This window comes from Bison bison, unplaced genomic scaffold, assembly GCF_000754665.1.
Source record: "Bison bison bison isolate TAMUID 2011002044 unplaced genomic scaffold, Bison_UMD1.0 scf7180017864471, whole genome shotgun sequence".
NCBI lineage: Eukaryota > Metazoa > Chordata > Mammalia > Artiodactyla > Bovidae > Bison > Bison bison.
In genome coordinates, this window is record NW_011495032.1 from 23,275,087 (window position 1) to 23,296,082 (window position 20,996).

Below are 20,996 nucleotides of genomic sequence, written 5' to 3' on the forward strand. Positions count from 1 at the left end.
TATATATATATATATATATATATATACCTGCTATATGTTAGTCACTCAGTCGTGTCCAACCCCATGGACTATAGCGCACCAGCCTCCTCTGTCCATGGAATTCTCCAGGCAGGAATATTGGAGTGGGTTGCCATTTCCTTCTGCAGGGGATCTTCCCTACCCAGAGATCAAACCCCAGTCTCCTGCATTGCAGGCAGATTCTTTACCATCTTAGCCAGTTGAGCAAACTCCAGGAGATAATGGAGGACTGAGGAGCCTGGTGTGCTGCAGTCCATGGGGTCATAAAGAATTGGACACGACTTAGCAACTGAACAACAACAATAATGAACTGCCCTAGTTTGATCTTACCAAAGACAGTTGCAAATTTCTTAAGGACGGGACTGTCTCCAACAGCATACATTTAGTATTATCAAAACATTATTCTAGGGACTTTACTGGTGGTCTGGTGGTTAAGATTCCACTGCAGGGTGCACAGGTTTCATCTCTAGTCAGGGACCTATCTTGCATGGCACTGGGTAAAGCCAAAAAAAAAAAATTAGGTGTTTTAGAGGATTAAAAATTAAGAATACCAGCTCCCTTTCCTCATCCATGTATGGAAAAGTACAGTGTTTAAACATGGCAAATGCTTTAATAAAAGCACACATATGAAGGGATGTAATGATGGGGAATAGTTTTGGCTAGAGAAACCTGTAGAGGCATCATCAAATACATAGCACTTTAGGACCTAAAAGGATAGATAGGATTTTTAGGTTTAGTGTTTCTTATTTTCTCCAGTTATTAAAATAATGCTCATTGCAGAAAATTGAAAGTAGAGAATCAGAAAATAGGAGGAAAAACCATCACCCAGAAGAACTGCAGTCAACATTTTGCCATATGCATGCAGACTTGAATCTATGCATTTTAAAATATATATTTGAAATCACACTATATATAACATTACTTACCTCACTTTTTCCTCTTAACATTTTTTTTGTTACTAAGGACTTCCTTGATAGCTCATTTTGTAAAGAATCTGCCTGCAAATCAGGAGACCCTAGTTTGATTTCTGGGTTCGGAAATTCTGGAGAAGGGATAGGCTAGCCACTCCAGTATTCTTGGTCTTCCTTCATGGCTCAGCTGGTAAATAATCTGCCCGCAAGGCGGGAGACCTGGGTTCCATCCCTGGGTTGGGAAGATACCCTGGAGAAGGGAAAGGCTACCCACTCCAGTATTCTGGCCTGGAGAATTCCATGGGGTCACAAAGAGTTGGACATGACTGAGCAACTTTCACTTTCACTTTTGTTATTGGAAATGTTGCTATATTGGACAATTCCCATATCAATTAAATTTTTCTACCAGAAGTGTAACATTTCAATAGATGTATGTAGAACACTAGGATTTTTATGGATAAGACTGTTCCAGGTAAAAGGAATACTGATGCAAAAGAAGTGCAAAGGTCTCGAGTTGCAGGACATTGTAGAGATTGGTAAGCTGTCTTTCACCTGTTTCTCATGTTGCCTTTCATAGTGTGAGCAGTCATTAACATCAAATTGAATCATAAAGAATTTCTATCAGCCTAAATGATTTTAGTATAAAAATATTACAGGCTACTACTTTGATAGTTTGTTTTAGATGGTAAGTCTCTTCCTCTCATTATTGTTAGGAAAAAAAACTGATTTACAGATAATTTCAGTGCTACTTTAATAAAATTCAAAGTTATAACTTGATTAAATTGAAACATTTGATACCAATCATTTATAAACCAGTAAATATCCTATATATATTTCAATATCTCTATACTATTAAAAATATTTTTGAAAACAATACTCTTTTCAGGTGTTAGAATGCTACAAGACTTGACAAATACCAGTTTTGTTTCAAATACCGCTGCTAAATTTGAAAACAAGGTAGAAGACCTATCTTCAGAGCTGCCAAGCCGAAGAAGAAGGTGTACTCCTCTCTCTTTAAAGGAGCCAAGTCTCAAAGGGTGAGTATTTCAATGACGTAAAAATGATTTCAGTGTGGTGCTATAAAATACATGCTTTTAAAAGGATTCCTGCCTGTATTTGAACAGTTTTGAGTATGAATGTCATATATTATTGCTGACATGTAATATGATGTGGTATGATGTGGGTAAGATTTGAAGAAATGCCTTCTTTTAACAGGCTTAAACATTTTTTGTTGCCTAAAATTTGCAAACTCCCCGTTAATTGTTACCTCTCTTTATTTTCTACCTTGTCTTTAGAAGAATTCAGAGTGGTTTGTATGTCCTTTAGTCTCAAAGTGTAACAGCCCTCTCTTTTTTTTAAACCTCAAATATATCCTCAAAGAGAGGGAAAAGTCTCCCCCCCCCCCATTTATCTATCCCTCAGCTTTGAGAATTACCAATATTTTGCCATATTTACTTTTACCATCTGTTTTCTGTTGTAGTGTCTTTAAAGCATATCCCTAATATTGAGGCATTTAATTCCTAAAACACTTCTGTGTGTGTGTGTATATATATATATATGTGTGTGTGTGTGTGTATATATATATATATATATCTAGAAAACAAGAACTTAATAAAACTGGACAACAGTAATCACAACTAGAAAAATTATCAATAATTCTTCATTGTCATCTAATAGCAAATCCCTATTCCCATTTCCTTGATTATCTCAAAAATGTCCAAATGCCTTTTACAAACATTTAATTCAAAAATCCTATTTTTTCCAGGGATAAATAGCTATTTCAGAGAACCTGATCATATTTGGGATGGTATTTTTAAAAGGATAGAGATATCCTCAAATTTTCTCTTTGCATTGTCTCAGTATGTGCTTCTTTATAAATAAAATTAAAGACATTGATTGTTTTAACATGTATTTTTAAAAAATAACCAGCAGATGTCAGTAGTGTAAGAGTGTGCAAGAGAAGCCAGTCAAAAATGAAGGACCAAGGGCTTTTCTAAAAAACAGCTTTTTTGAGCTACAGTTCACATACCATATATTTCATCCATGTAAAGTGTACATTTCAGTGGTTTTTCAGTAGATTCACAGACATGTACACCATCACCACAGTCAATTTAAAAACACTTCTTCATTTCAGAAAGAAACCCCATGCCCTTTAGCTGTCATTGCTGTATCCCTCAGCCCTAGACAACCAACTGATCACCTAATTCCTGTGTCTACAGATGTCCTCTTCAGCCATTTCATATGAATGAAATCATATAATATGTGGTCTTTGTGACTGGCCTGTTTCACTGAGCATAATGTTTTCAAGATTCATTCCTGATGAACATGTATGAGTAGTATTTCATTCCTTTCTGTGACTGGATAAAATATTCTATTGAAAATACACCACATTTTACTTATCCATTTGTCTGTTGATGGTAATTTACTTGTTTCCACTTTTTGGCTATTATAAATAATGCTGCTGCAAACATTTGTGAGCTTTTGTGTGTATATGTTTTCATTTCTCTTGGGTATATGCCTAGTTGTGGAATTGCTAAGTCATATGCCGTGTGTGTGCACACTTATATTGTCATGTCCAGCTCTTTGTGACTCTTTGGACTGTAGTCCACCAGGCTCCTCTGTCCATGGATTCTTCAGGCAACAATACTGGAGTGGGTTGCCATTTTCTTTCTCCAGGGGATCTTCCCAACCCAGGGATCGAACCTGCATCTCCTGTGTCTCCTGCATTGGAGGCAGATTCTTTTACTCACTGAGCCATCATGTTTGTTTGAAGAATTGCTAGATGGTTTTCCAAAGCTGCCGAGAAGTATTACTTCTTTCATTCCTACTACCCTATTCCCATTACTCCTACTTTCTACCCTATTTTTATTACCTCCTGTGGATAACCAGTTCCTTTTGTTTCTAGGTTATGTATTTCTTGTGCACAAATAAGCAAATATGCATATATCCTCCTTTTTCTTGCATAAAGGTAGTAAGTATACCTAGCTGCTTTGGGGAGCTTTGCTTCTTATCAATTCATTCTAGAAATCACTCCATATCAATTTGGAGAGATTTTTCTCATTCCTTTTTACAGCTAGGTAATAGTTAATAAGTTCTTTTAAAAGAGCTACCTATTCTAAACTAAATATAATAAAATGCTCTTATGAATTAGTGTTCTATTTTAATTTAGATCTACTGGGCATGCAGATTATCTGGCAATCAGTTTTGTTGGTAAATTTTTAAAAAGCAAATAACACAATGTACATAAGGATAAATACTAAGAATAATAATCCAGTTGCCGCTTTTTCTTTTTGGACTGGGAATGGCATGCAGCAGGTATATCATAGCTTTTGATAGGCCCCCAGTCAGAATAAATCCTGATGAAGACTGCTTACAATATGTTATGGAATGGTCATCATAGGCATTGAGGATGGGAGCAGTTATCAGGAAAGTAATACAAATATCTTTTAAAGTTTTTATCTCTTAAGTCCCAAAGAACTGAACATAACAAAGGGGATATTTTTAATAGTAAAAGCCCTAATCCACAAAGAATATATAAATAGTTATGATATTATATACCAAATAGCATAACAAATACTTTCATGAAGCAAAAACTATAGGAGATACATAAAGACAGATAGGAATACATGAATAAATTTTTATATACTATTTAATATAAAGCAAATAAAGTGGGCAGAAAATTAGTAAGGAGATGGAGATCTAAACAACATAATTAGTAGGGTAAATCTTACAGTTTACATATCAAAGTCCACACTCTGAGAAGAGAGAATACATACTCCTCTTAAGTGTTCATGGCCCAATTACAAAAGCATATCCAACACCATGCTATGAAAAACATAAACCCACCAAGTAAGGTGTATTCCAGGAATGCAAAGTTGGTTTAATATTAGAAAACTTATCATCGTATACCATGTTAATAAGTCTAAGAAAATAAAGCATATGATTTTTTTCATAGATACTGAAAAAGGCTTTGACAAAATTCAGTAGTCACTCATGATTAAAATACGCAATAGACATTGAAGGATACTTTCATAAAATGATGAATTGTACTTGCATACCCTAATCAGCCAGTATCTTGTTTAATGGGGAGACAATAGGGGTATTTACACTTAAGAACAAGTCAAGAATGTCCACTATTCCTGCTAGTAATTCAACAAGGGATTGATGAACTCAATTCAAAATAGTGGTCAGTTCTTGGGAGATGAGAGAGCTGTGATTTTGTCTCCCAAAGAGGAGAACAGTGGGAAGGAGCACACCAGAGGCTTGTGAGATGTGGTAAGAGTTTATTTCTTAACCTGGATGTTGGTGTATCAGCATTTGTAGTTTTAAATTGTACATTTTCATATATTATATGTATGCTAAAGTTCATAATTAAAAGGAAATATATGGTAAACATGTAATGTTTAAAACCTGGATTGATTAATTTCTCTTAAACCTCATCTGTAATTCCCCCTGTCATAGAATATTTTAAATATGTGACACAGCTTGTGGTTTGAGGAATCTGCATTTTATTTTTATGATGCAGCAATTTTCCTTTCCATACTTTGCAGCAAAAACATTAGCTTTAGGTGGTTGTTAATCTTCCTTTTTTTCTACTTTGCAGGAAGATGAGAAGATGAGGTGAATTTATACATTCTGGTTTTCCTGAATTCTCAAACCATAGCAGTTCAAAACAGGGATCTAACTAGGATCAAGAAGATGAAAAGCATGATGAAAAGTTCTGGGTTTTTTTTTTTTTTTTTTTTCATCTCCTGCTTTTCTGTGGAGTGTTTATTTTTATGTATAGATAATATGCATTAAATAGCTATTTTGTAATATTAAGGACTTTAAGTTATTTTGGTCATCTTATAACTTATCTTCCTGCTCATTTAATCTCCTTTCAACCAAACAACCTTTAACTAAACAATAGCTATTAACCTTTTAACCGAATAAAATGTATTATAAATACTTTTGCACTGATTATCTTGTTATACACCAAACTACCTTGTTTTGTTTTATTTTGTTTTTAAAACCATTCAGTAAATGTGAACACCTATAAGATTTTAAAAGTCACTTTCTGCCCTGGCCAGTTTTCTCTCACTCTTCATTCTTCAGCTTTCAAAATTACTTGTTTACTGTCACCTGCTGCATTACTTCCATTATATGTAATCTGATGACTTGAGTAGGTTTATCTCTCAGGTGCTTTTGAATTTGGTTTTTGTAACTTTAAAGATCACTTATTATTCCAGTATTAAAACGTAGTAAATCCTATTCGTATCTGAGATTAACAAACATAGCTTACTGTATTGAAGTGATTAATAAAAATCTATTCTGCCTAGATGGAAAAGCTTTCTTATATCCAGCAACTAAATATCCAGCAACTAAAAGAATGAGCCCAAGAAATCTACATTTTGTTTAACAAACACCTCAGATAATGCTGGGGCAGACTGTCCTAGGACCAAACTTTGAGAAACAGTTGTAAGACCACAGAGTCCCATAGAACTTACTCATTTATCAACAGTGTGTGTTGAATGGAGGCTACATGCTTTATTAAAGGAACAATTTACACTAGTTTAGAGCGTGGCACCCTGATAGTTTTTCCTTTCCTGTATTATTATTACTTGAAGGCTTTGAATCTCTGTCATTATCTGGTATTTGGTTTCCTAGTGTTTCTATTTTTTCCTCCTTTCCATGAGGTTTGTCTTTTTGTTGTTGTTCCCATGCAAATTAGTTTTCATTGTATCAGACTTATAATCTTTTATTGTTGGAACTCAGTCACATTAAGAAAGTTTTCCTGTTCCCAGATTAAGAGAGACATTTACCCATGGTTTCATTTTGTTTTGACATTTAAATTTCTGATTCATGTGGATTTTGTTTTATGGTGAGATATGAACACAATTTTTGACCTTTTCCCAAAGGATTGCCCTTTAATTAAAAAGTCCATGTTTTCCACTACTGATTTGAAGTCCCACATTTTTCAATGTTGTATTTCCATATACACTTAAACTTATTTCTCAATTTTCTGTTCCCTCTACTAGTTTCTGTCTTTTTATGCCCCTCTATCTTTGTCTTACAGGGACTTTAGGGGCCATTTCTTGATATCTTGGCATTCTTTTTTCCTGGTAATACATATAAATGGAGTCTTTGAGTCTCTTTTCTAATTGATTATCACTTGTATATATGAAGATTACTGATTTCTGTATGTTAATTACTAAACTGTTATTGTTTATACTATTTTCCAGATATATATTTATATATATATTTGAAAACCGGGCTATTTTTCCTGCTTTCTCTCCAATTCTTAGGCCTCTCACTGCTTTCTCTTATGTAACTGCATGGCTGCTACCTTATATTTAGTGTTAAATAGCAGTGAGAATGGTGGATATCATTGTCTTGTTCCTGATTTTCATAGGAATGCCTCTGGCTTTACTGCATAAGTAAGATGCTGTGAAATGAGCTGTTTGTGTATGCTTATAATCACATTAAAGTATTACCTATCAATTATTATTTTATTTGGTGCTTTTTTAATAAATTATGAATGAGTGTCAGATGACTTTTGGTGTGGATGGAGACGGTAGACTAGTGGTGTATAATATAGGAAGTAACTATGGGAAGCACCCACCATCTCTGGGGCTGAGGGAATATAAAGAAAAGAATGGAATTATTGAAACTTAAAGACTTGGAGGAAGAGTTCCAGGACTCTAGGGGGAAGGTGTTCAACAGATAACCTACCTTAGAAAAAATTAAATGTGTACCTTTTTTAGGGTATACTCTAAAAACTGTAAAGACATCTTAAACTTTTATTCAGTAATCTTATTGCTGTCATAATATTGATGTGGTTGTTTTGAAATAGATCAGATCTAAGGACAAGGTAAAGCAATTATGTCAACGTTTTAGAATCATGATTTTTGGCATAAGCGAAAAAGAGATACAATTATAAAACCCAAGAAGTGAAAAAAAATTGAATCTGAATTTAATCAAAGGCTTTAGACCCATAGACAAGATACTGGAAGTCAGGATGGAAGAAGAAAGAACACCAGGGAGAAGCAACCAGCCATATTAAATACAGCGTATTCGTTCCATAGGACAACTGACCTGGTTTCTTCTTCAGCATGTTCAGTTCAGTTGCTTAGTTGTATCCAATTTTTTGCGACCCCATGGACTGCAGCACACCAGGCTTCACTGTCCATCACCCACTCCTGGAGCTTGCTCAAACTCATGTCCATTCAATCGGTGATGCCATCCAACCATCTCATCCTCCGTCGTTCCTTCTCCTCCTGCCTTCAATCTTTCCCAGCATCAGGGTCTTTTCCAGTGAGTCAGTTCTTCCCATCAGGGGGCCAAAGTATTGGAGCTTCAGCTTCAGCATCAGTCATTCCAATAAATATTTAAGACTAATTTCATTTAGGATGGACTGGTTGGATCTCCTTGCAGTCCAAGGGACTCTCAAGAGTCTTCTCCAACACCGCAGTTCAAAAGCATCGATTCTTTGGTGCTCAGCTTTCTTTATAGTCCAACTCTCATATCCATACATAAGACTACTGGAAAAAAAACTATAGCTTTAACTAGAGGGACGTTTGTAGGCAAAGTAACGTCTCTGCTTTTTAATATGCTGTCTAGGTTGGTCATAGTGTTTCTTGCAAGGAGCAACCCATCTTTTAATTTCGTGGCTGCAGTCACCATCTGCAGTGATTTTGGAACCCAAGAAAATAACACGTTAATAGCATTAAAAAGGAGCAGTGGGTGAGGAGACTATTTTAGATTTAAAAATGTTAAAGAGACAAAAGGACATCAAGTGGGAAAAGGCATTTTTTTTAAGACCCTGGTAAATTTAAAGATGTTAAAATATTCATTTTGTTATATGTTGGCATTTTGGCTTTTAAGAAAAAACATTTTAATGCATATTGGAGTATTTAGAGGTAAAATAATGTGTTTGAAATTGGGCTTTAAAATATTTCAGAAAAAATGTGGGAGTGTGGCAAAACGAATGTTTTCAAAGCTCAATGAGTCAGGTGTATGGGGATGCTAGTTGTATTCTTTTATGTACAAAATTTTAGAAATTTTCACAATAAAATGTATATGTTTACATAAATGAGATAGCAAAATGTTCTAGCAAAATGTTCTAGGTATGTTAAAGAGAAGTCTGGGAAAGAGTTTGAATCCATTTGAATTTTTAAAAGGTGTTATAGTGCAGATTTAAAAAATGTAAAAATAGACCAGAAAGTTAAATTCTGTTGTGGACACGGGTGACTTTTATTTTTATGCATTTCAGTATTTTCCAAGTTTTACTTTAAAAAAAGTCTTTCGAGATGGTTTACATCACTATTGACACTTACCAAATAAACGTTATGGTTATTTACTGGGGAAATTAAGAATAATGATAAAACTTTAAAAATAGTTTATATCAAGGTAGCTCTTGATATTAAAAAAAAAAAAAACCCGCAATAATTATATCTTAAAGTGTGAGAGAAAGTTATAAAACCCTCTGTTGTCCTTAAGTTCCTCTCTTGCAAAGCCGTATCGACTGTGATAGTTGCAGTTCAGTTCAGTCGCTCAGTCATGTCAGACTCTTTTCGACCCCATGAATTGCAGCACGCCAGGCCTCCCTGTCCATCACCAACTCCCGGAGTTCACTCAGACTCAACGTCCATCGAGTCAGTGATGCCATCCAGCCATCTCATCCTCTGTTGTCCCCTTCTCCTCCTGCCCCCAATCTCTCCCAGCATCAGAGTCTTTTCCAATGAGTCAACTCTTAGCATGAGGTGGCCAAAGTACTGGAGTTTCAGCTTTAGCATCATTCCTTCCAAAGAACACCCAGAACTGATCTCCTTTAGAATGGACTGGTTGGATCTCCTTGCAGTCCAAGGGACTCTCAAGAGTCTTCTCCAACACCACAGTTCAAAAGCATAAATTCTTTGGTGCTCAGCTTTCTTCACAGTCCAACTCTCACATCCATACATGACCACTGGAAAAACCATAGCCTTGACTAGACGGACCTTTGTTGGCAAAATAATGTCTCTGCTTTTCAATATGCTATCTAGGTTAGTATCAACTATTAAAAGTACAGACTGCGGCAGGCATGGTGGGAGCGGAGATATAAAAAAACTCCTACTGTTCCCGGACTTCAAATCTAGCTGGAAAGCCATTAAAATGTACTAACATACGACGACGACCGAAGCGACGTCACAGGACCTGCAGTACCTGCTAAGAGGCGGGGGAAGGCAGCACAGAAGCCTGGCGCCTTGGGCGAGGAATTCAGGACCGCGTCCAAAGATCCCAGCCAATGGTCTCAGCGCGGAGGGAGCCGGGCGATGACGTTCTGGGATCCGGGGAGAGTTTTCCCCGCAGGGCGCTCCCGGAACTTTGCATCTAAAGTGGGACTTGAGCCCTCGAGAGTGGTTGCACTTTAGGCTCCTTCGACCCCTTCTGCGTGTCGGGGCCCCGGTGCCGGCGACTCCTCCTGGCGACCTTCGGACCCTCGGACCCCACCACCATGGAAGGGGGCGCCGAGCTGCTCTTCTACGTGAACGGCCGCAAGGTGAGCGCGCTGCCCATTCTGTCCCGCCGGGTCTCCCGGTGCTGGGGCGCCGGGCTCTGGACTGCACGCGGGTTTGCCTGCGCGTCCCACCTGCACCGTAGGAGCAGGGAAGAGAAGCGTTTTCTAGGTCTGCCTGGATCTTTGGGCCCCCGCCTTCCTGATGTTCTTTTCCCCTCTCCTTCCTAGACGGAGGGCTGATTCCCAAGCCCACCACACCCCATCAACAGGAAGAGAAATGATTGTTCTTATTCAGCAGAGTCAGTACTCCCGAATCTTCCCCTTGTCAAACCCATCAGCAGACGGGAACGTCTTTCGTTAGGCCTCGGCTCTTGGGTGCGTTTGGGTGAGCGGAGAGCAGTCTGGAGTCAAGACAGGGCCGCAGAGATGGATTCACCAAGACTTATTCCCATCGTCTCCAAAGTTACAGCACCTGGAAGCGCTGAGCCCATGTCCGGCTCTGGGGACTCCAGGGTCCTCTCGGAAGCCAAGCTCGCTCCGTAGATCCCCTGGGGCAATTCCAGCCGTTGCCCGAGGTTTGGAGGCAGCAAAGCCCCCAGAGAATCCTTTAAAACACGCCCACGCAGGAAGCCACAGACCGCTTACTCTTCATGTTGTCCCAGCACTTTGCAAGGGGGATACCTCAGCAAGAAGGTGAAAGTGAAGTGAAGTGAAAGAGGCTCAGTCGTGTCCGACTCTTTGCGACCCCATGGACTATACAGTCCATGGAATTCTCCAGGCCAGAATACTGGAGTGGTAGCCTTTCCCTTCTCCAGGGGATCTTCCCAACCCAGGAATTGAACCGGGGTCTCCTGCAGGTGGATTCTTTACCAACAGAGCTCTCAGGGAAGCCCAAGAAGGTGAAAAGGCTTCCTTAAAAGCAAACAATGGGGCAAGGGCTGTGTTACCCGGCCTTCAGAGCCCTAGTGATCCCTGTGTCTGAGTCAGGGAGAGCCTGACTTTCCCTGACTGGCCCTGAGACTCACCAGGAAGCTAAGGAAAGTCAAATATCACGGCCTCTCACTTGTGAGGCCTCTTCTAAAGCCCTGAGCTTAATTTCGAATTTGAATTTCGTATCATTTTTCTTAAAGAGGATTCCTCCCCCCCCCCCAAAAAAAGGATTTCCCCAAATCATGTAAATTCTAGGTCCTGTATAAAACTTTCCTCTGTACCTGTTGCCTGAGTTTCACACTGGATAAGATGAGTTTGTTTTTCCTGAACTTTGCTGAAGGCGGGCCATTAGGATCCCCTCACAGGACTGCTGTGAGAGTGAACCATGATAAGGATTGGGGTGGGGGGTGAGTTTGAAGTGGTCTTATGGTATCATTTTTTCTTCTTTTGCATAACCAAATGGTGCAGTAGACACAACTGTGGCCTTTTTATTTGGATTCAAGGATTCAATTCCAGCTCTAACTCCTAGGGAGACAATATAACCTACCCTCAGTTCCTCTGATAAAAGGAGATAGTACTACTTACTTCACAAAGAATGGTAGTGAGTTTTTAATCCACTGATTTAAGGGCCTGCTCTAGGCCAGTATGGCCTTCCCAGGTGGCTCAGTGGTAAAGACTCCGCCTGCTAATGCAGGAGATGGGGATTCAGTTCCTGGGGAGGGGGAGATCCTCTGGAGGAGGAGATGGCAACCCACTCCAGTATTCTTGCCTGGGAAATCCCATGGACAGAGGAGCCTGGCAGGCTCCAGTCCCTAGGGTTGCAAAGAGTCAGACATGACTGAGCGACTGAGCATGTACATGCATGTGCGAGTGCTCAGTGTCCTCAGGGGACTCAACCGAGCTCAGAAATGACCACGTCCCTTTGGAGAGGCAGACAACAAGCATATAAATAAATGGAAATGTATCATGTCAGGCAGTGATAAATGCCAGGATGCAAAACAAAGCAGAGTGAGGGGACAGAAAATGGATGCGAGCTAGTGCTTCAGGCAGGATGGATGTTTAAGACCGGATGAGAGGCTGACATTTGGGTGGTCACCAGTATGAAGTAAGGAGCAGGCATCTGAGGGAAAGGCACTCTACACCAAGGAAATAAGTTATATTGTCTCCCTAGGAGTTAGAGCTGGAATTGAATCCTTGTTTGTCCAAAGAAAAAGGTGCAAAAATCCTCAGAGACAAGGCTTTCTTCATGTTCAGGGGACAGCAAGGAGACTAGAGGGCCTGGAGATGTGGCCAGGGGCCAGATGACTAGGGCTTTTTAGGTGATGGTAAGGGTTTTGGTTAAAGGAGGAAATAGGTGTTTGAGTCTAGCTTCTTCTCCCCCTCCACCCTCCCCTGCTCCCAAACAAACTGTAGTGGAATTTTTAACATAACAGCTAATAATAGTTTGTACTCTATTGATTTTTAAAAACAAATGAGCTGGTTCTTATCTGTGGGCTTGTTTCATCTATGGCCAAACATCCTATGATCGTTTGGAACGTGCATATTAGAAATACTGATTTTGTTTTTGCAGTTGCCCTGTTAAATTATGTCACCCTTTCTCTTTCCTGCCCCTCCCTTCCAAACTCTGTTAGGTATGTGCTTCAATCCTGGCAAGCAAACCTGATTGCCTCATGGATAGAATTAGAATAAAGTCCCTGAATCAGAGAGTGAGGGGATGTTGATAAAAGAGGAAAAAGCCACGAGGAACAGGGGTCATGAAGTCAAACATAACCTCTGGGATTAGAGTCTTGCCCTTGAAAAGAAGCTTTGAAGCCAGTTAGGAGACTGATGTGACTGCCCTCTGCTCTGTGCTTTTTGTAGTATCCCCCCAAGTCACTGGGTTTCCCTGGGCTCAGAAGGTAAAGAATCTGCCTGCAATGCGGGAGACCCAGGTTTGTTCCCTGGGTCGGAAAGATCTCCTGGAGAAAGGAATGGCAACCCACTCCAGTATTCTTTCTTGGAAAATTCCATGGACAGAGGAGCCTGGTGGGCTATAGTCTGTGGGGTCCCAAAGAGTCAGACACTACTGAGTGACTAACACTTTCATTTTTCATTCCCAAGTCACCAAAATGTGTCATTGGGCAGGGGCTTAGGCCGAATACATTGATCAGAGACCTAGTTGCAGAGAGATTTCTGAAATCTTCACCTGTAGCCTCCAGAGTAGATAACCCAGTTCACTCACCTGGAGTTGAAGGAGGAAGAGCCCATGAATAAATTATGCCCTAGATGCCACATCACAACGTATCTCAGGAACTGGAACAAGTTGTTCTATGAGGCAGTGAGGTGTAGAGATTGAAGATGTGGGCTTTGGAACTAGTTAGGCATGGATTTGAATCCTGTACTCTCTGCTCTGACACTCAGCAGTTTTGTGGCCTCGAGCAAATGTCCTCACTGGTCGTCCCCTCCAACCTCTTTCCCAATTCCAAGGCTATGATATCCCACAATATACACCATTTCTGCCCATTTTCCTCCTCTTGGCTTTCCTTATGTTCTGTTCTTTTCCCTTTTCTCTCTCCTCCTGATCTCCTTTTTCCTTCCTCTTTCTGCCTCTGTCTTGTATCTGGCAAGGCGCCCCCTTCACAAGTCATGAGCCCTGCACAGAGGAAGGCCATTTCTCAACTTTGTGTAATGTGAACTTGACATCTCCCAAAGGGCCAGTGGAGATACACAGGGACACATGCTCACCTTGTAACATGCAAGGTTTTGCTGAGACAAGAACCTGCAATGACCCTGACTTGAGAGCTGGTATCAGCTCTCCCAACCAGAGTCAGTAAGGAAAACTCCTTTCCTCATTGCCTCCCACTCCCCAGCCACCATCAGAATCCTGACCTCCCTGTTTCACTCCAAGACCTGCCAAGACAGGGTGCATGCCAGATCCCTGCCCCACTTGCCTCCTCCAAATGTACCAATCACCAAATCAAGAAAAATAAACACATTTCAAGTCAGTAGTCCTTTAAGCCAGGCTCCAATCTCTTGAGACATCTCTTGGAACAAATACCCAAACAAGCAAAATCTGCTTTTCCATTAATTCCGCATGAAAACACAAATATCTCTCAAGCCTAAAATGCTCTTCCTTGTTACACAGATCCTATCTCTCCCTTAAAATTGGGCCTCTGTGGATTCACCATCATATGTATGAATTGAGATTAGTTTCAGCTGAAAATAACTCAAACTCAAAACTAAGTAGTTCAGATAAGGTACAAGTCATTTTTACTTTTACATAAAGGATATCTGGAGAGAGACATTGCATTCTGGGCTGGTTCAGAAGCTTCATAGTGCCATCTGAGATCCAAGTTTCTTCTTTTTTCCCTGTTGCCATTAATGTGTTGCCTTAGGGTCTAAAGTAGCTGCTGGCATTCTAACCATTTCATCTTTATTCCAGGCATGAGGAAGAAAGAAAGCCAGCCAGGAGAGACAACTAAAAGTTTCTGCCACCATTATTGGTTCTTCTCCATTTTATTATGTCCCAGCCTGTGAGATATCATCCCTCCCTCCTTAATGTCCTCATAGCAAATTATACATATCAAGTTATTCATTTAAATTAATTAACATGTGTTACATCCTTATCATATACCCCCAGCACCTAGTTCAGTGTTAGACATGAAGAATAGTGGATGGTGATTTCTCTCAGGATCAAGAGAGGCTGATGCATACACAAATAATTGTGATATAGGGTAACAGGTTCTGTGAAAGATGTGTGGACACTGACCATGGGAGCACAGAGGAGGATGGTTGCTTGGAGCACAGAGTGGAAGGCAAATATTAGATGGTTACACAGCCCACAGGAGAGAACATCTGAGCAGGGCTTCAAATGGCATCCAAGATTCTTACAAGTAGAGAAGAGAGGAAGGACTTTCAGGGCAGTGGGAATCCTATAAGCAAAAGATAAAAGTCCCTGTGCTACTAGGACCAGCCACTTCTGGTAACAGTTCATGTGACCAGAGTTCAAGGTACATGGGTTGAGTGGCAGATGCTGGAAAGTTTATCAAAGAAGTCTTATAGCTATGGGAAAGAGTTTGGATTTCTTCTCCTATTCCAGAAGCTGGTAGAAATTCACCTACTCAGTGTATTTCTTAAATATGCATGTTTTCTGGTTCTCTCTCCTGGAAATCCTGATCTGATAAAGGTTTCAATTTAGCAAGCACCCTGAATGATTCAGGAATTCCCAGCACAGCAGCGTGGCGGCCAGGAGTCAATGTTGGATTTAGGCAGACACAGAAGATGAGCAGATTTGGATTTTAGAGAAGTCATTCTGGTAGTGGTATAGAGGGTGGCATCCTGGGTGCCAAGAATGCGGACAGACCTGTTAGGCAGCTGTTATCATTGTTGGCTGGAGGTAATAAGAGTGGATTTCAGGGAGTGACAGGAGAAGTGAAGGGTGTTTAGAGAATTGTTCTGGAAGTGTAAATGGCCAGGACTTGGTGATGCTGATTGTGGTGGATTGAAGGAAGGGAAACATAGAACATAGCACAGGCTTTTTAAGCTTGGCTGACCTAGGAGATGGTGAATCTATTAAACAAGTTCAGGAAAAGTAGGGAAGAGGCAAGTTTGGGAAATAAAATGTAGAATTCCATCTGAGGGCCAATTAAGTTGGGGATACCTAAGGGCACTTCACAGTTTTCTTGTATTGCAGTATGTGTACACACACACACACACACACACACACACACACAAATCATTTCATCCATATTATATTGCAGTTTCCTCTAGGGTATAGATCCAACCTTGGTAATTGGCACCTGCCTCACCTTGCCCAGTGAGCTTCTCTGGTGGCTCAGATGGTAAAGCGTCTGCCTGCAATGCAGGAGACCCGGGTTTGATCCCTGGGTTGGAAAGATCTCCTGGAGAAGGAAATGGCAACCCACTCCAGTATTTTTGCCTGGAGAATCCCACGGATGGAGGAGCATGGTAGGCTACAGTCCATGGGGTCGCAAAAAGTCAGACACAACTGAGCTTCACTTCACTTCACTTCACTTTGCCCAGCCTATGGCCACTTAGAATTGAGGGTTAGGATGCATCTATAGAATAAGCATATGTACCCTCTTCACCTACTCTCCAGTAGGGAAAATTGGTATAACATGGGTGAAGGATGAGCTCTAGTTCTGAAATTGTGAAGAAAACCATGCTTCTATTTATGAATTTAAAAGAAATCCAAGTTTGCAATTAAGAAAGGGAAAACATGATCACTTTGGAAAACATAACCAATCATGACATTTCAATCATGCCATCCATTAGATGCTGCTGTTTTAACTGCCATGATGCTAGACTGCCCGCACCAACTTGCTCCTTAAGTGTGTCTTTGCTTGCACATATTTGTATCAGTTGGCATATGCATTTTATCTTCTCTTTTGTCTCTTAGATTTGGGAGGAATGGATGGTTATGATCTCTTTCTGGAAACTGTAATTCTTTGAATATGATAAACAAACAAGTCTTTAAAAAAGAAAAAACCTGTATCGACTTCTCAGAGGTCCAGAAGACCTCCCCTACCTCTCTGTCTGCTATTTTCAGTTCTGCTGTTATCTTTTCCCTCACTTGCTTCAGACTTTGTAGAAGTTGGAGAGAAGTCACTAGTGTTTTGTTACTAGAAACAACCACTGCCTTAGAGAACAGTGATAGTTCAGGACCACGGACAGTAGCAACTTAGTGGTGGGGCTCAAGATTTAGACTATACACTTAAGAGAGATGACTTGTATATCACAGGTGTTCCACAAACATTATGTCAAGTTGAGAACATAAGAGTTAGTTAATATGAATCTTCATGAAATTAGCATGAGCCACCCATGTAAATATTCTAACTCTCCTAACTTTGTGTGTTAATCTCTTATTTTCTTTTGGTACAGGTGACAGAAAAAAATGTTGATCCTGAAACAATGCTATTGCCATATCTGAGGAAGAAGCGTATCCTTTGCTTTGAGTTGTGTATGTGTGTGTGTGTGTGTATCTGTGTATAACCCCGATATCTTCATCAAGTGATATTTTAAGTATCTTTTTAGAGCCACACTGAGTCATATCCCCTATTTTGAGAAAGTCCTACACCTGAGTTTTGTAGACACTGCACAGTTGCGTTTATCAGAGAATCAAGTTCTTTCTGATCTCTGTTTTGGCATTAAATATATTGGGTAAAATGGAGAATAGCAATAGGAATTAAAGCAACAGATGCTGACATAGCTTTATTTAGCATCCATTAGAATTAAGAGTCACAATATTGCTCTTCTAACTTCAAGGACTAATCATCATGCCCATTAGAAAAAGAGAGCACAGAAATCTCCCAAAGTGGAAGTGAAAGAACGATGGAGAAATTAAACCTGAAAATGTTACCTTGAAAAAACTTCCTAAGTAAATAATCTAAGAAATGGATTCTTATTCTGCTGTTCACGAACTCCAGTGGGCTTCCAGCAGTCTGTGGACCCCACTACATTGTATGCAACTTGTGAGACAATGGAAATTTGTACATTTTTCCCCAGAGAAAGTGAAATTCCCCAAACAGCACAAAACTCAAACAAAAACATAATAACAATTTTATGGAAGTCATTCAAGATTTTTGGGCATAAAAGTAATGAATACTAATTTCCTGGTTATCCATGGGACCAGTGTAATGTTTAAGATTTGTTTCATTTGTGAGTGACAGAAAATCCCAAAAGCAGTAAATAAGGTAGAAGTTTATTTCTTTCTCACTGTGTTATTTCAGGGTCTCTGGGAAGCAGACACCAAAAAATTAGATTATATATGCAAGAGTTTTATTAGGAAAAATGCCTGAGTGAAATAGAGGGGCAGTCAGAGAAGATTTAGACATGGAACAAAGAGAGAGAAGGCTGAGTGGAGGAGTCTCAGACTGCATATAATCCAAGGCAGATTCATCAAAGCCACTGAGGGTGGTTGACAAGGACTCCCACACATCTCCATAGCTCAGAGCCACTAGTGGGAAGCAGCCCATGGGAGTCATGACCTTGATGAAAAGTGGGGTGATGGATATCAAAGTGCAGCAGCTGGGTCTCTTGGTCAGTTTTCCTCTATGTTGGAGGAAGTCTCTATGTTGAGGCACATTCTCATGGCTATGATACTTACATAAAGGAATCCTGAAGGTAGGTCAATCCAGGCTAACAAAACAATGTCACAGCATTATCAGGGGCTAAGGTCTTTCTGTCTTGCTACTTCACCCTCCTCAGCATGAAGCTTTCTCCTCATGGTCATAGACGACTAACTGAGGTCCAGCCGTCATATCTGAATTCCAGCACAAAGGAAGAAGTCAGGGATGAGGGAGGGGCAACCCTCTCCCTTTGAGGGTATTTCCTTCCTGGCAGTTATACAGAGCATTATGCCTCTATCTCTGTGGTCAGCATTGTTAATGACCCCACCAAGCATCAGAAGAGGATGGGAAAATGTACCTTTTTTATTCCAGGCAACCACATGTGTAGCTCAAAATTTAGCATTTCTATTACCAAGAAAGAATAAGAGAAAAGATATGGGGAAACAACTAGCAGTTTCTGCCATGGAGAAACAGAGAAATATAGCAAATGTGGATGACATGACACAAATATTCTAAGAATTAATTACACTCTGACATTTTACTCTGTATGTCATCAAAGACACACATAAGGAAAGAACAGATATGCGAGGTACTCATACCTACAAATCCTCAGGGCCACTGATATGTCTAGACTCTTCCTTCTTTTAAGTTTGGCCCTCTTTTTGGCAATCTGAGGTCCAGTTGTTTTAAAGAGGAGGAAACTAGACGTAACACACAGGTGGGGGACTTTCCTGCCAGTCCAGTGGCTAAGACTCCACGCTTCCACTGCAGAGGGCACAGGCTCAGTCCCTGGTGGGGGAACTGAGATCCATGTGCCCTGTAGTCAGAAAAAAAAAAAAATCACATACACACAAATGAAAATCAAGGATTTATAAGATTATAAATAATAGCAGCTAAGATATACATATGTCATTTGATTAGTAAGTATCGAACTGAAGTGTACATTTAAGAATGTTTGATGATGTTGTCTCCTAAGGTCAGAGCTGTTTTACAAAGAAAATTATGGAAGACACATTATCTTTAACTATGCTTTTCCAGTCCGACTCACAGGAACTAAATATGGCTGTGGAGGGGGAGGCTGTGGTGCCTGCACAGTGATGATATCTCGATATAACCCCATTACCAAGAAGATAAGGTACCTTGCTGCATAGTCCACATATGGTTGAATTTTTGTAGCTTTCAACTTTGTTGTTTTCCTTCCTTTGGTAAATATGCATTGAGCACCTGCTGTGGCAGGAACTGTGGTAGACACTGGGAATGCAATGATGGGCATCAAACCATTCAGGTTCCAGCAAAAACGTTGCTTTCTCAGCCCTCCCTGATCACCTCCCCCATACCCATGCCCCATCTCACCTCTGCAGCTCCCTGCTCCCTTATTAATGTATTCATGGTACTTCTCATCGTGTGTGTGCTGTGGGTATGTATTGTCCAAGTACATATGTATTCTCCATCATCCCTCAGTGAGAAGATATACTCTATTTGGCAGGGATTTTAATCTGTCTTGTCCACTAATCAATCACTGCCTGGTGTTTACATTTATTTATAAGTGAATAATATCCTTCTAAGGTCTTCCCTGTAGCTCAAACTTCGGTAAAGAATCTGCCTGCAATGCAGGAGACCTAGTTTCGATCCCTGGGTCAGGAAGATCCTCTGGAGAAGGGAATGGGAATACACTCCAGTATTCTTGCCTGGAGAATCCCGTGGACAGAGGAGCCTGGTGGGCTACAGTCCATGGGGTCGCAAAGAGTGGGACATGACTGAGTGACTAACACTGCCACTACTAATATCCTTCCAGTCTTTCTTTTGTGTATATATTTATGGAAGCATACTGCATGTACAGTTTAGAAACTTCCGTTGCTACACTTCTTATGAATATCTTTTCAAAATAATAAATATAATTTTAATGGCTGTATATGTGCTATCATATATACCACCATCACCAAAAGGTGCTGACTTAGATTATTGTTTGGTTTTCACTATTATAAAGGAGTGGATCAGTGAGCACTCATATGTCTATATATATTTATATTTATGTTTGTGATGATTTCTTGATGATAAATCCATAGAGGTGAAATTGGAGGGTAAAAGGATGAGTGCATCTTTAAATTTTTATGGCTTCCAGCAAGATTCTTCTCAGAACAGTTCTATCAATTTACATCCTTTTCAGCAGTCTATGAATTCCATTTTCCCAAACCTTTGCATTCTTAGCGCATTACAATTTTTAAAAATCTTTGTCATTTTCTTTGATAAAAATGGTTTCTCATTGCTTAATTTGAAACTCTCTTGATTGTTATTGAGGTTGAACCTTTGTTTCACATATCTGTTGGCCATCTGTAATTTTGTTTGGTAAAATGAGAACATTTTAGGAGTCCTTTTGACTTAGATATTTTCTAGCAGTACATTTGTGGGACTGAGGAGTTCTGTGTTCCACTCTCTATTTCTTCTTCTGAGGCAAAATATCAAATTAACTTTATTGCCCAAGCAACCCCTGGCCTGGCATCTGCTTGGAAGACGGAATATGCTCCAGGTGATTGTCACATGTGACTAGAGAAATGAATGTCAGCCCCTCTGTCAACAGGAAAAAAAAAAAAAAAC

General features: G+C 39.9%; 2 protein-coding genes across 2 annotated transcripts in view; both read left to right on the forward strand.

Annotated features, from left to right (window-relative positions):
- Positions 1–7,405, forward strand: part of SGOL2 (shugoshin-like 2 (S. pombe)) — a 29,015-nt gene extending 21,610 nt beyond the window's left edge. Inside the window, exons 8-9 of the mRNA XM_010860938.1 lie at positions 1,816–1,966; positions 5,533–7,405. Of these exons, the coding sequence (XP_010859240.1) occupies positions 1,816–1,966; positions 5,533–5,548 (167 nt within the window). The 3' untranslated portion in view covers positions 5,549–7,405. The remainder of the gene's footprint in view (positions 1–1,815; positions 1,967–5,532) is intronic.
- A 2,743-nt stretch (positions 7,406–10,148) lies between these two features.
- The window catches only part of AOX1 (aldehyde oxidase 1), a 72,141-nt gene continuing 61,293 nt past the window's right edge, over positions 10,149–20,996 (forward strand). Inside the window, exons 1-3 of the mRNA XM_010860939.1 lie at positions 10,149–10,446; positions 17,215–17,272; positions 19,440–19,536. Of these exons, the coding sequence (XP_010859241.1) occupies positions 10,402–10,446; positions 17,215–17,272; positions 19,440–19,536 (200 nt within the window). The 5' untranslated portion in view covers positions 10,149–10,401. The remainder of the gene's footprint in view (positions 10,447–17,214; positions 17,273–19,439; positions 19,537–20,996) is intronic.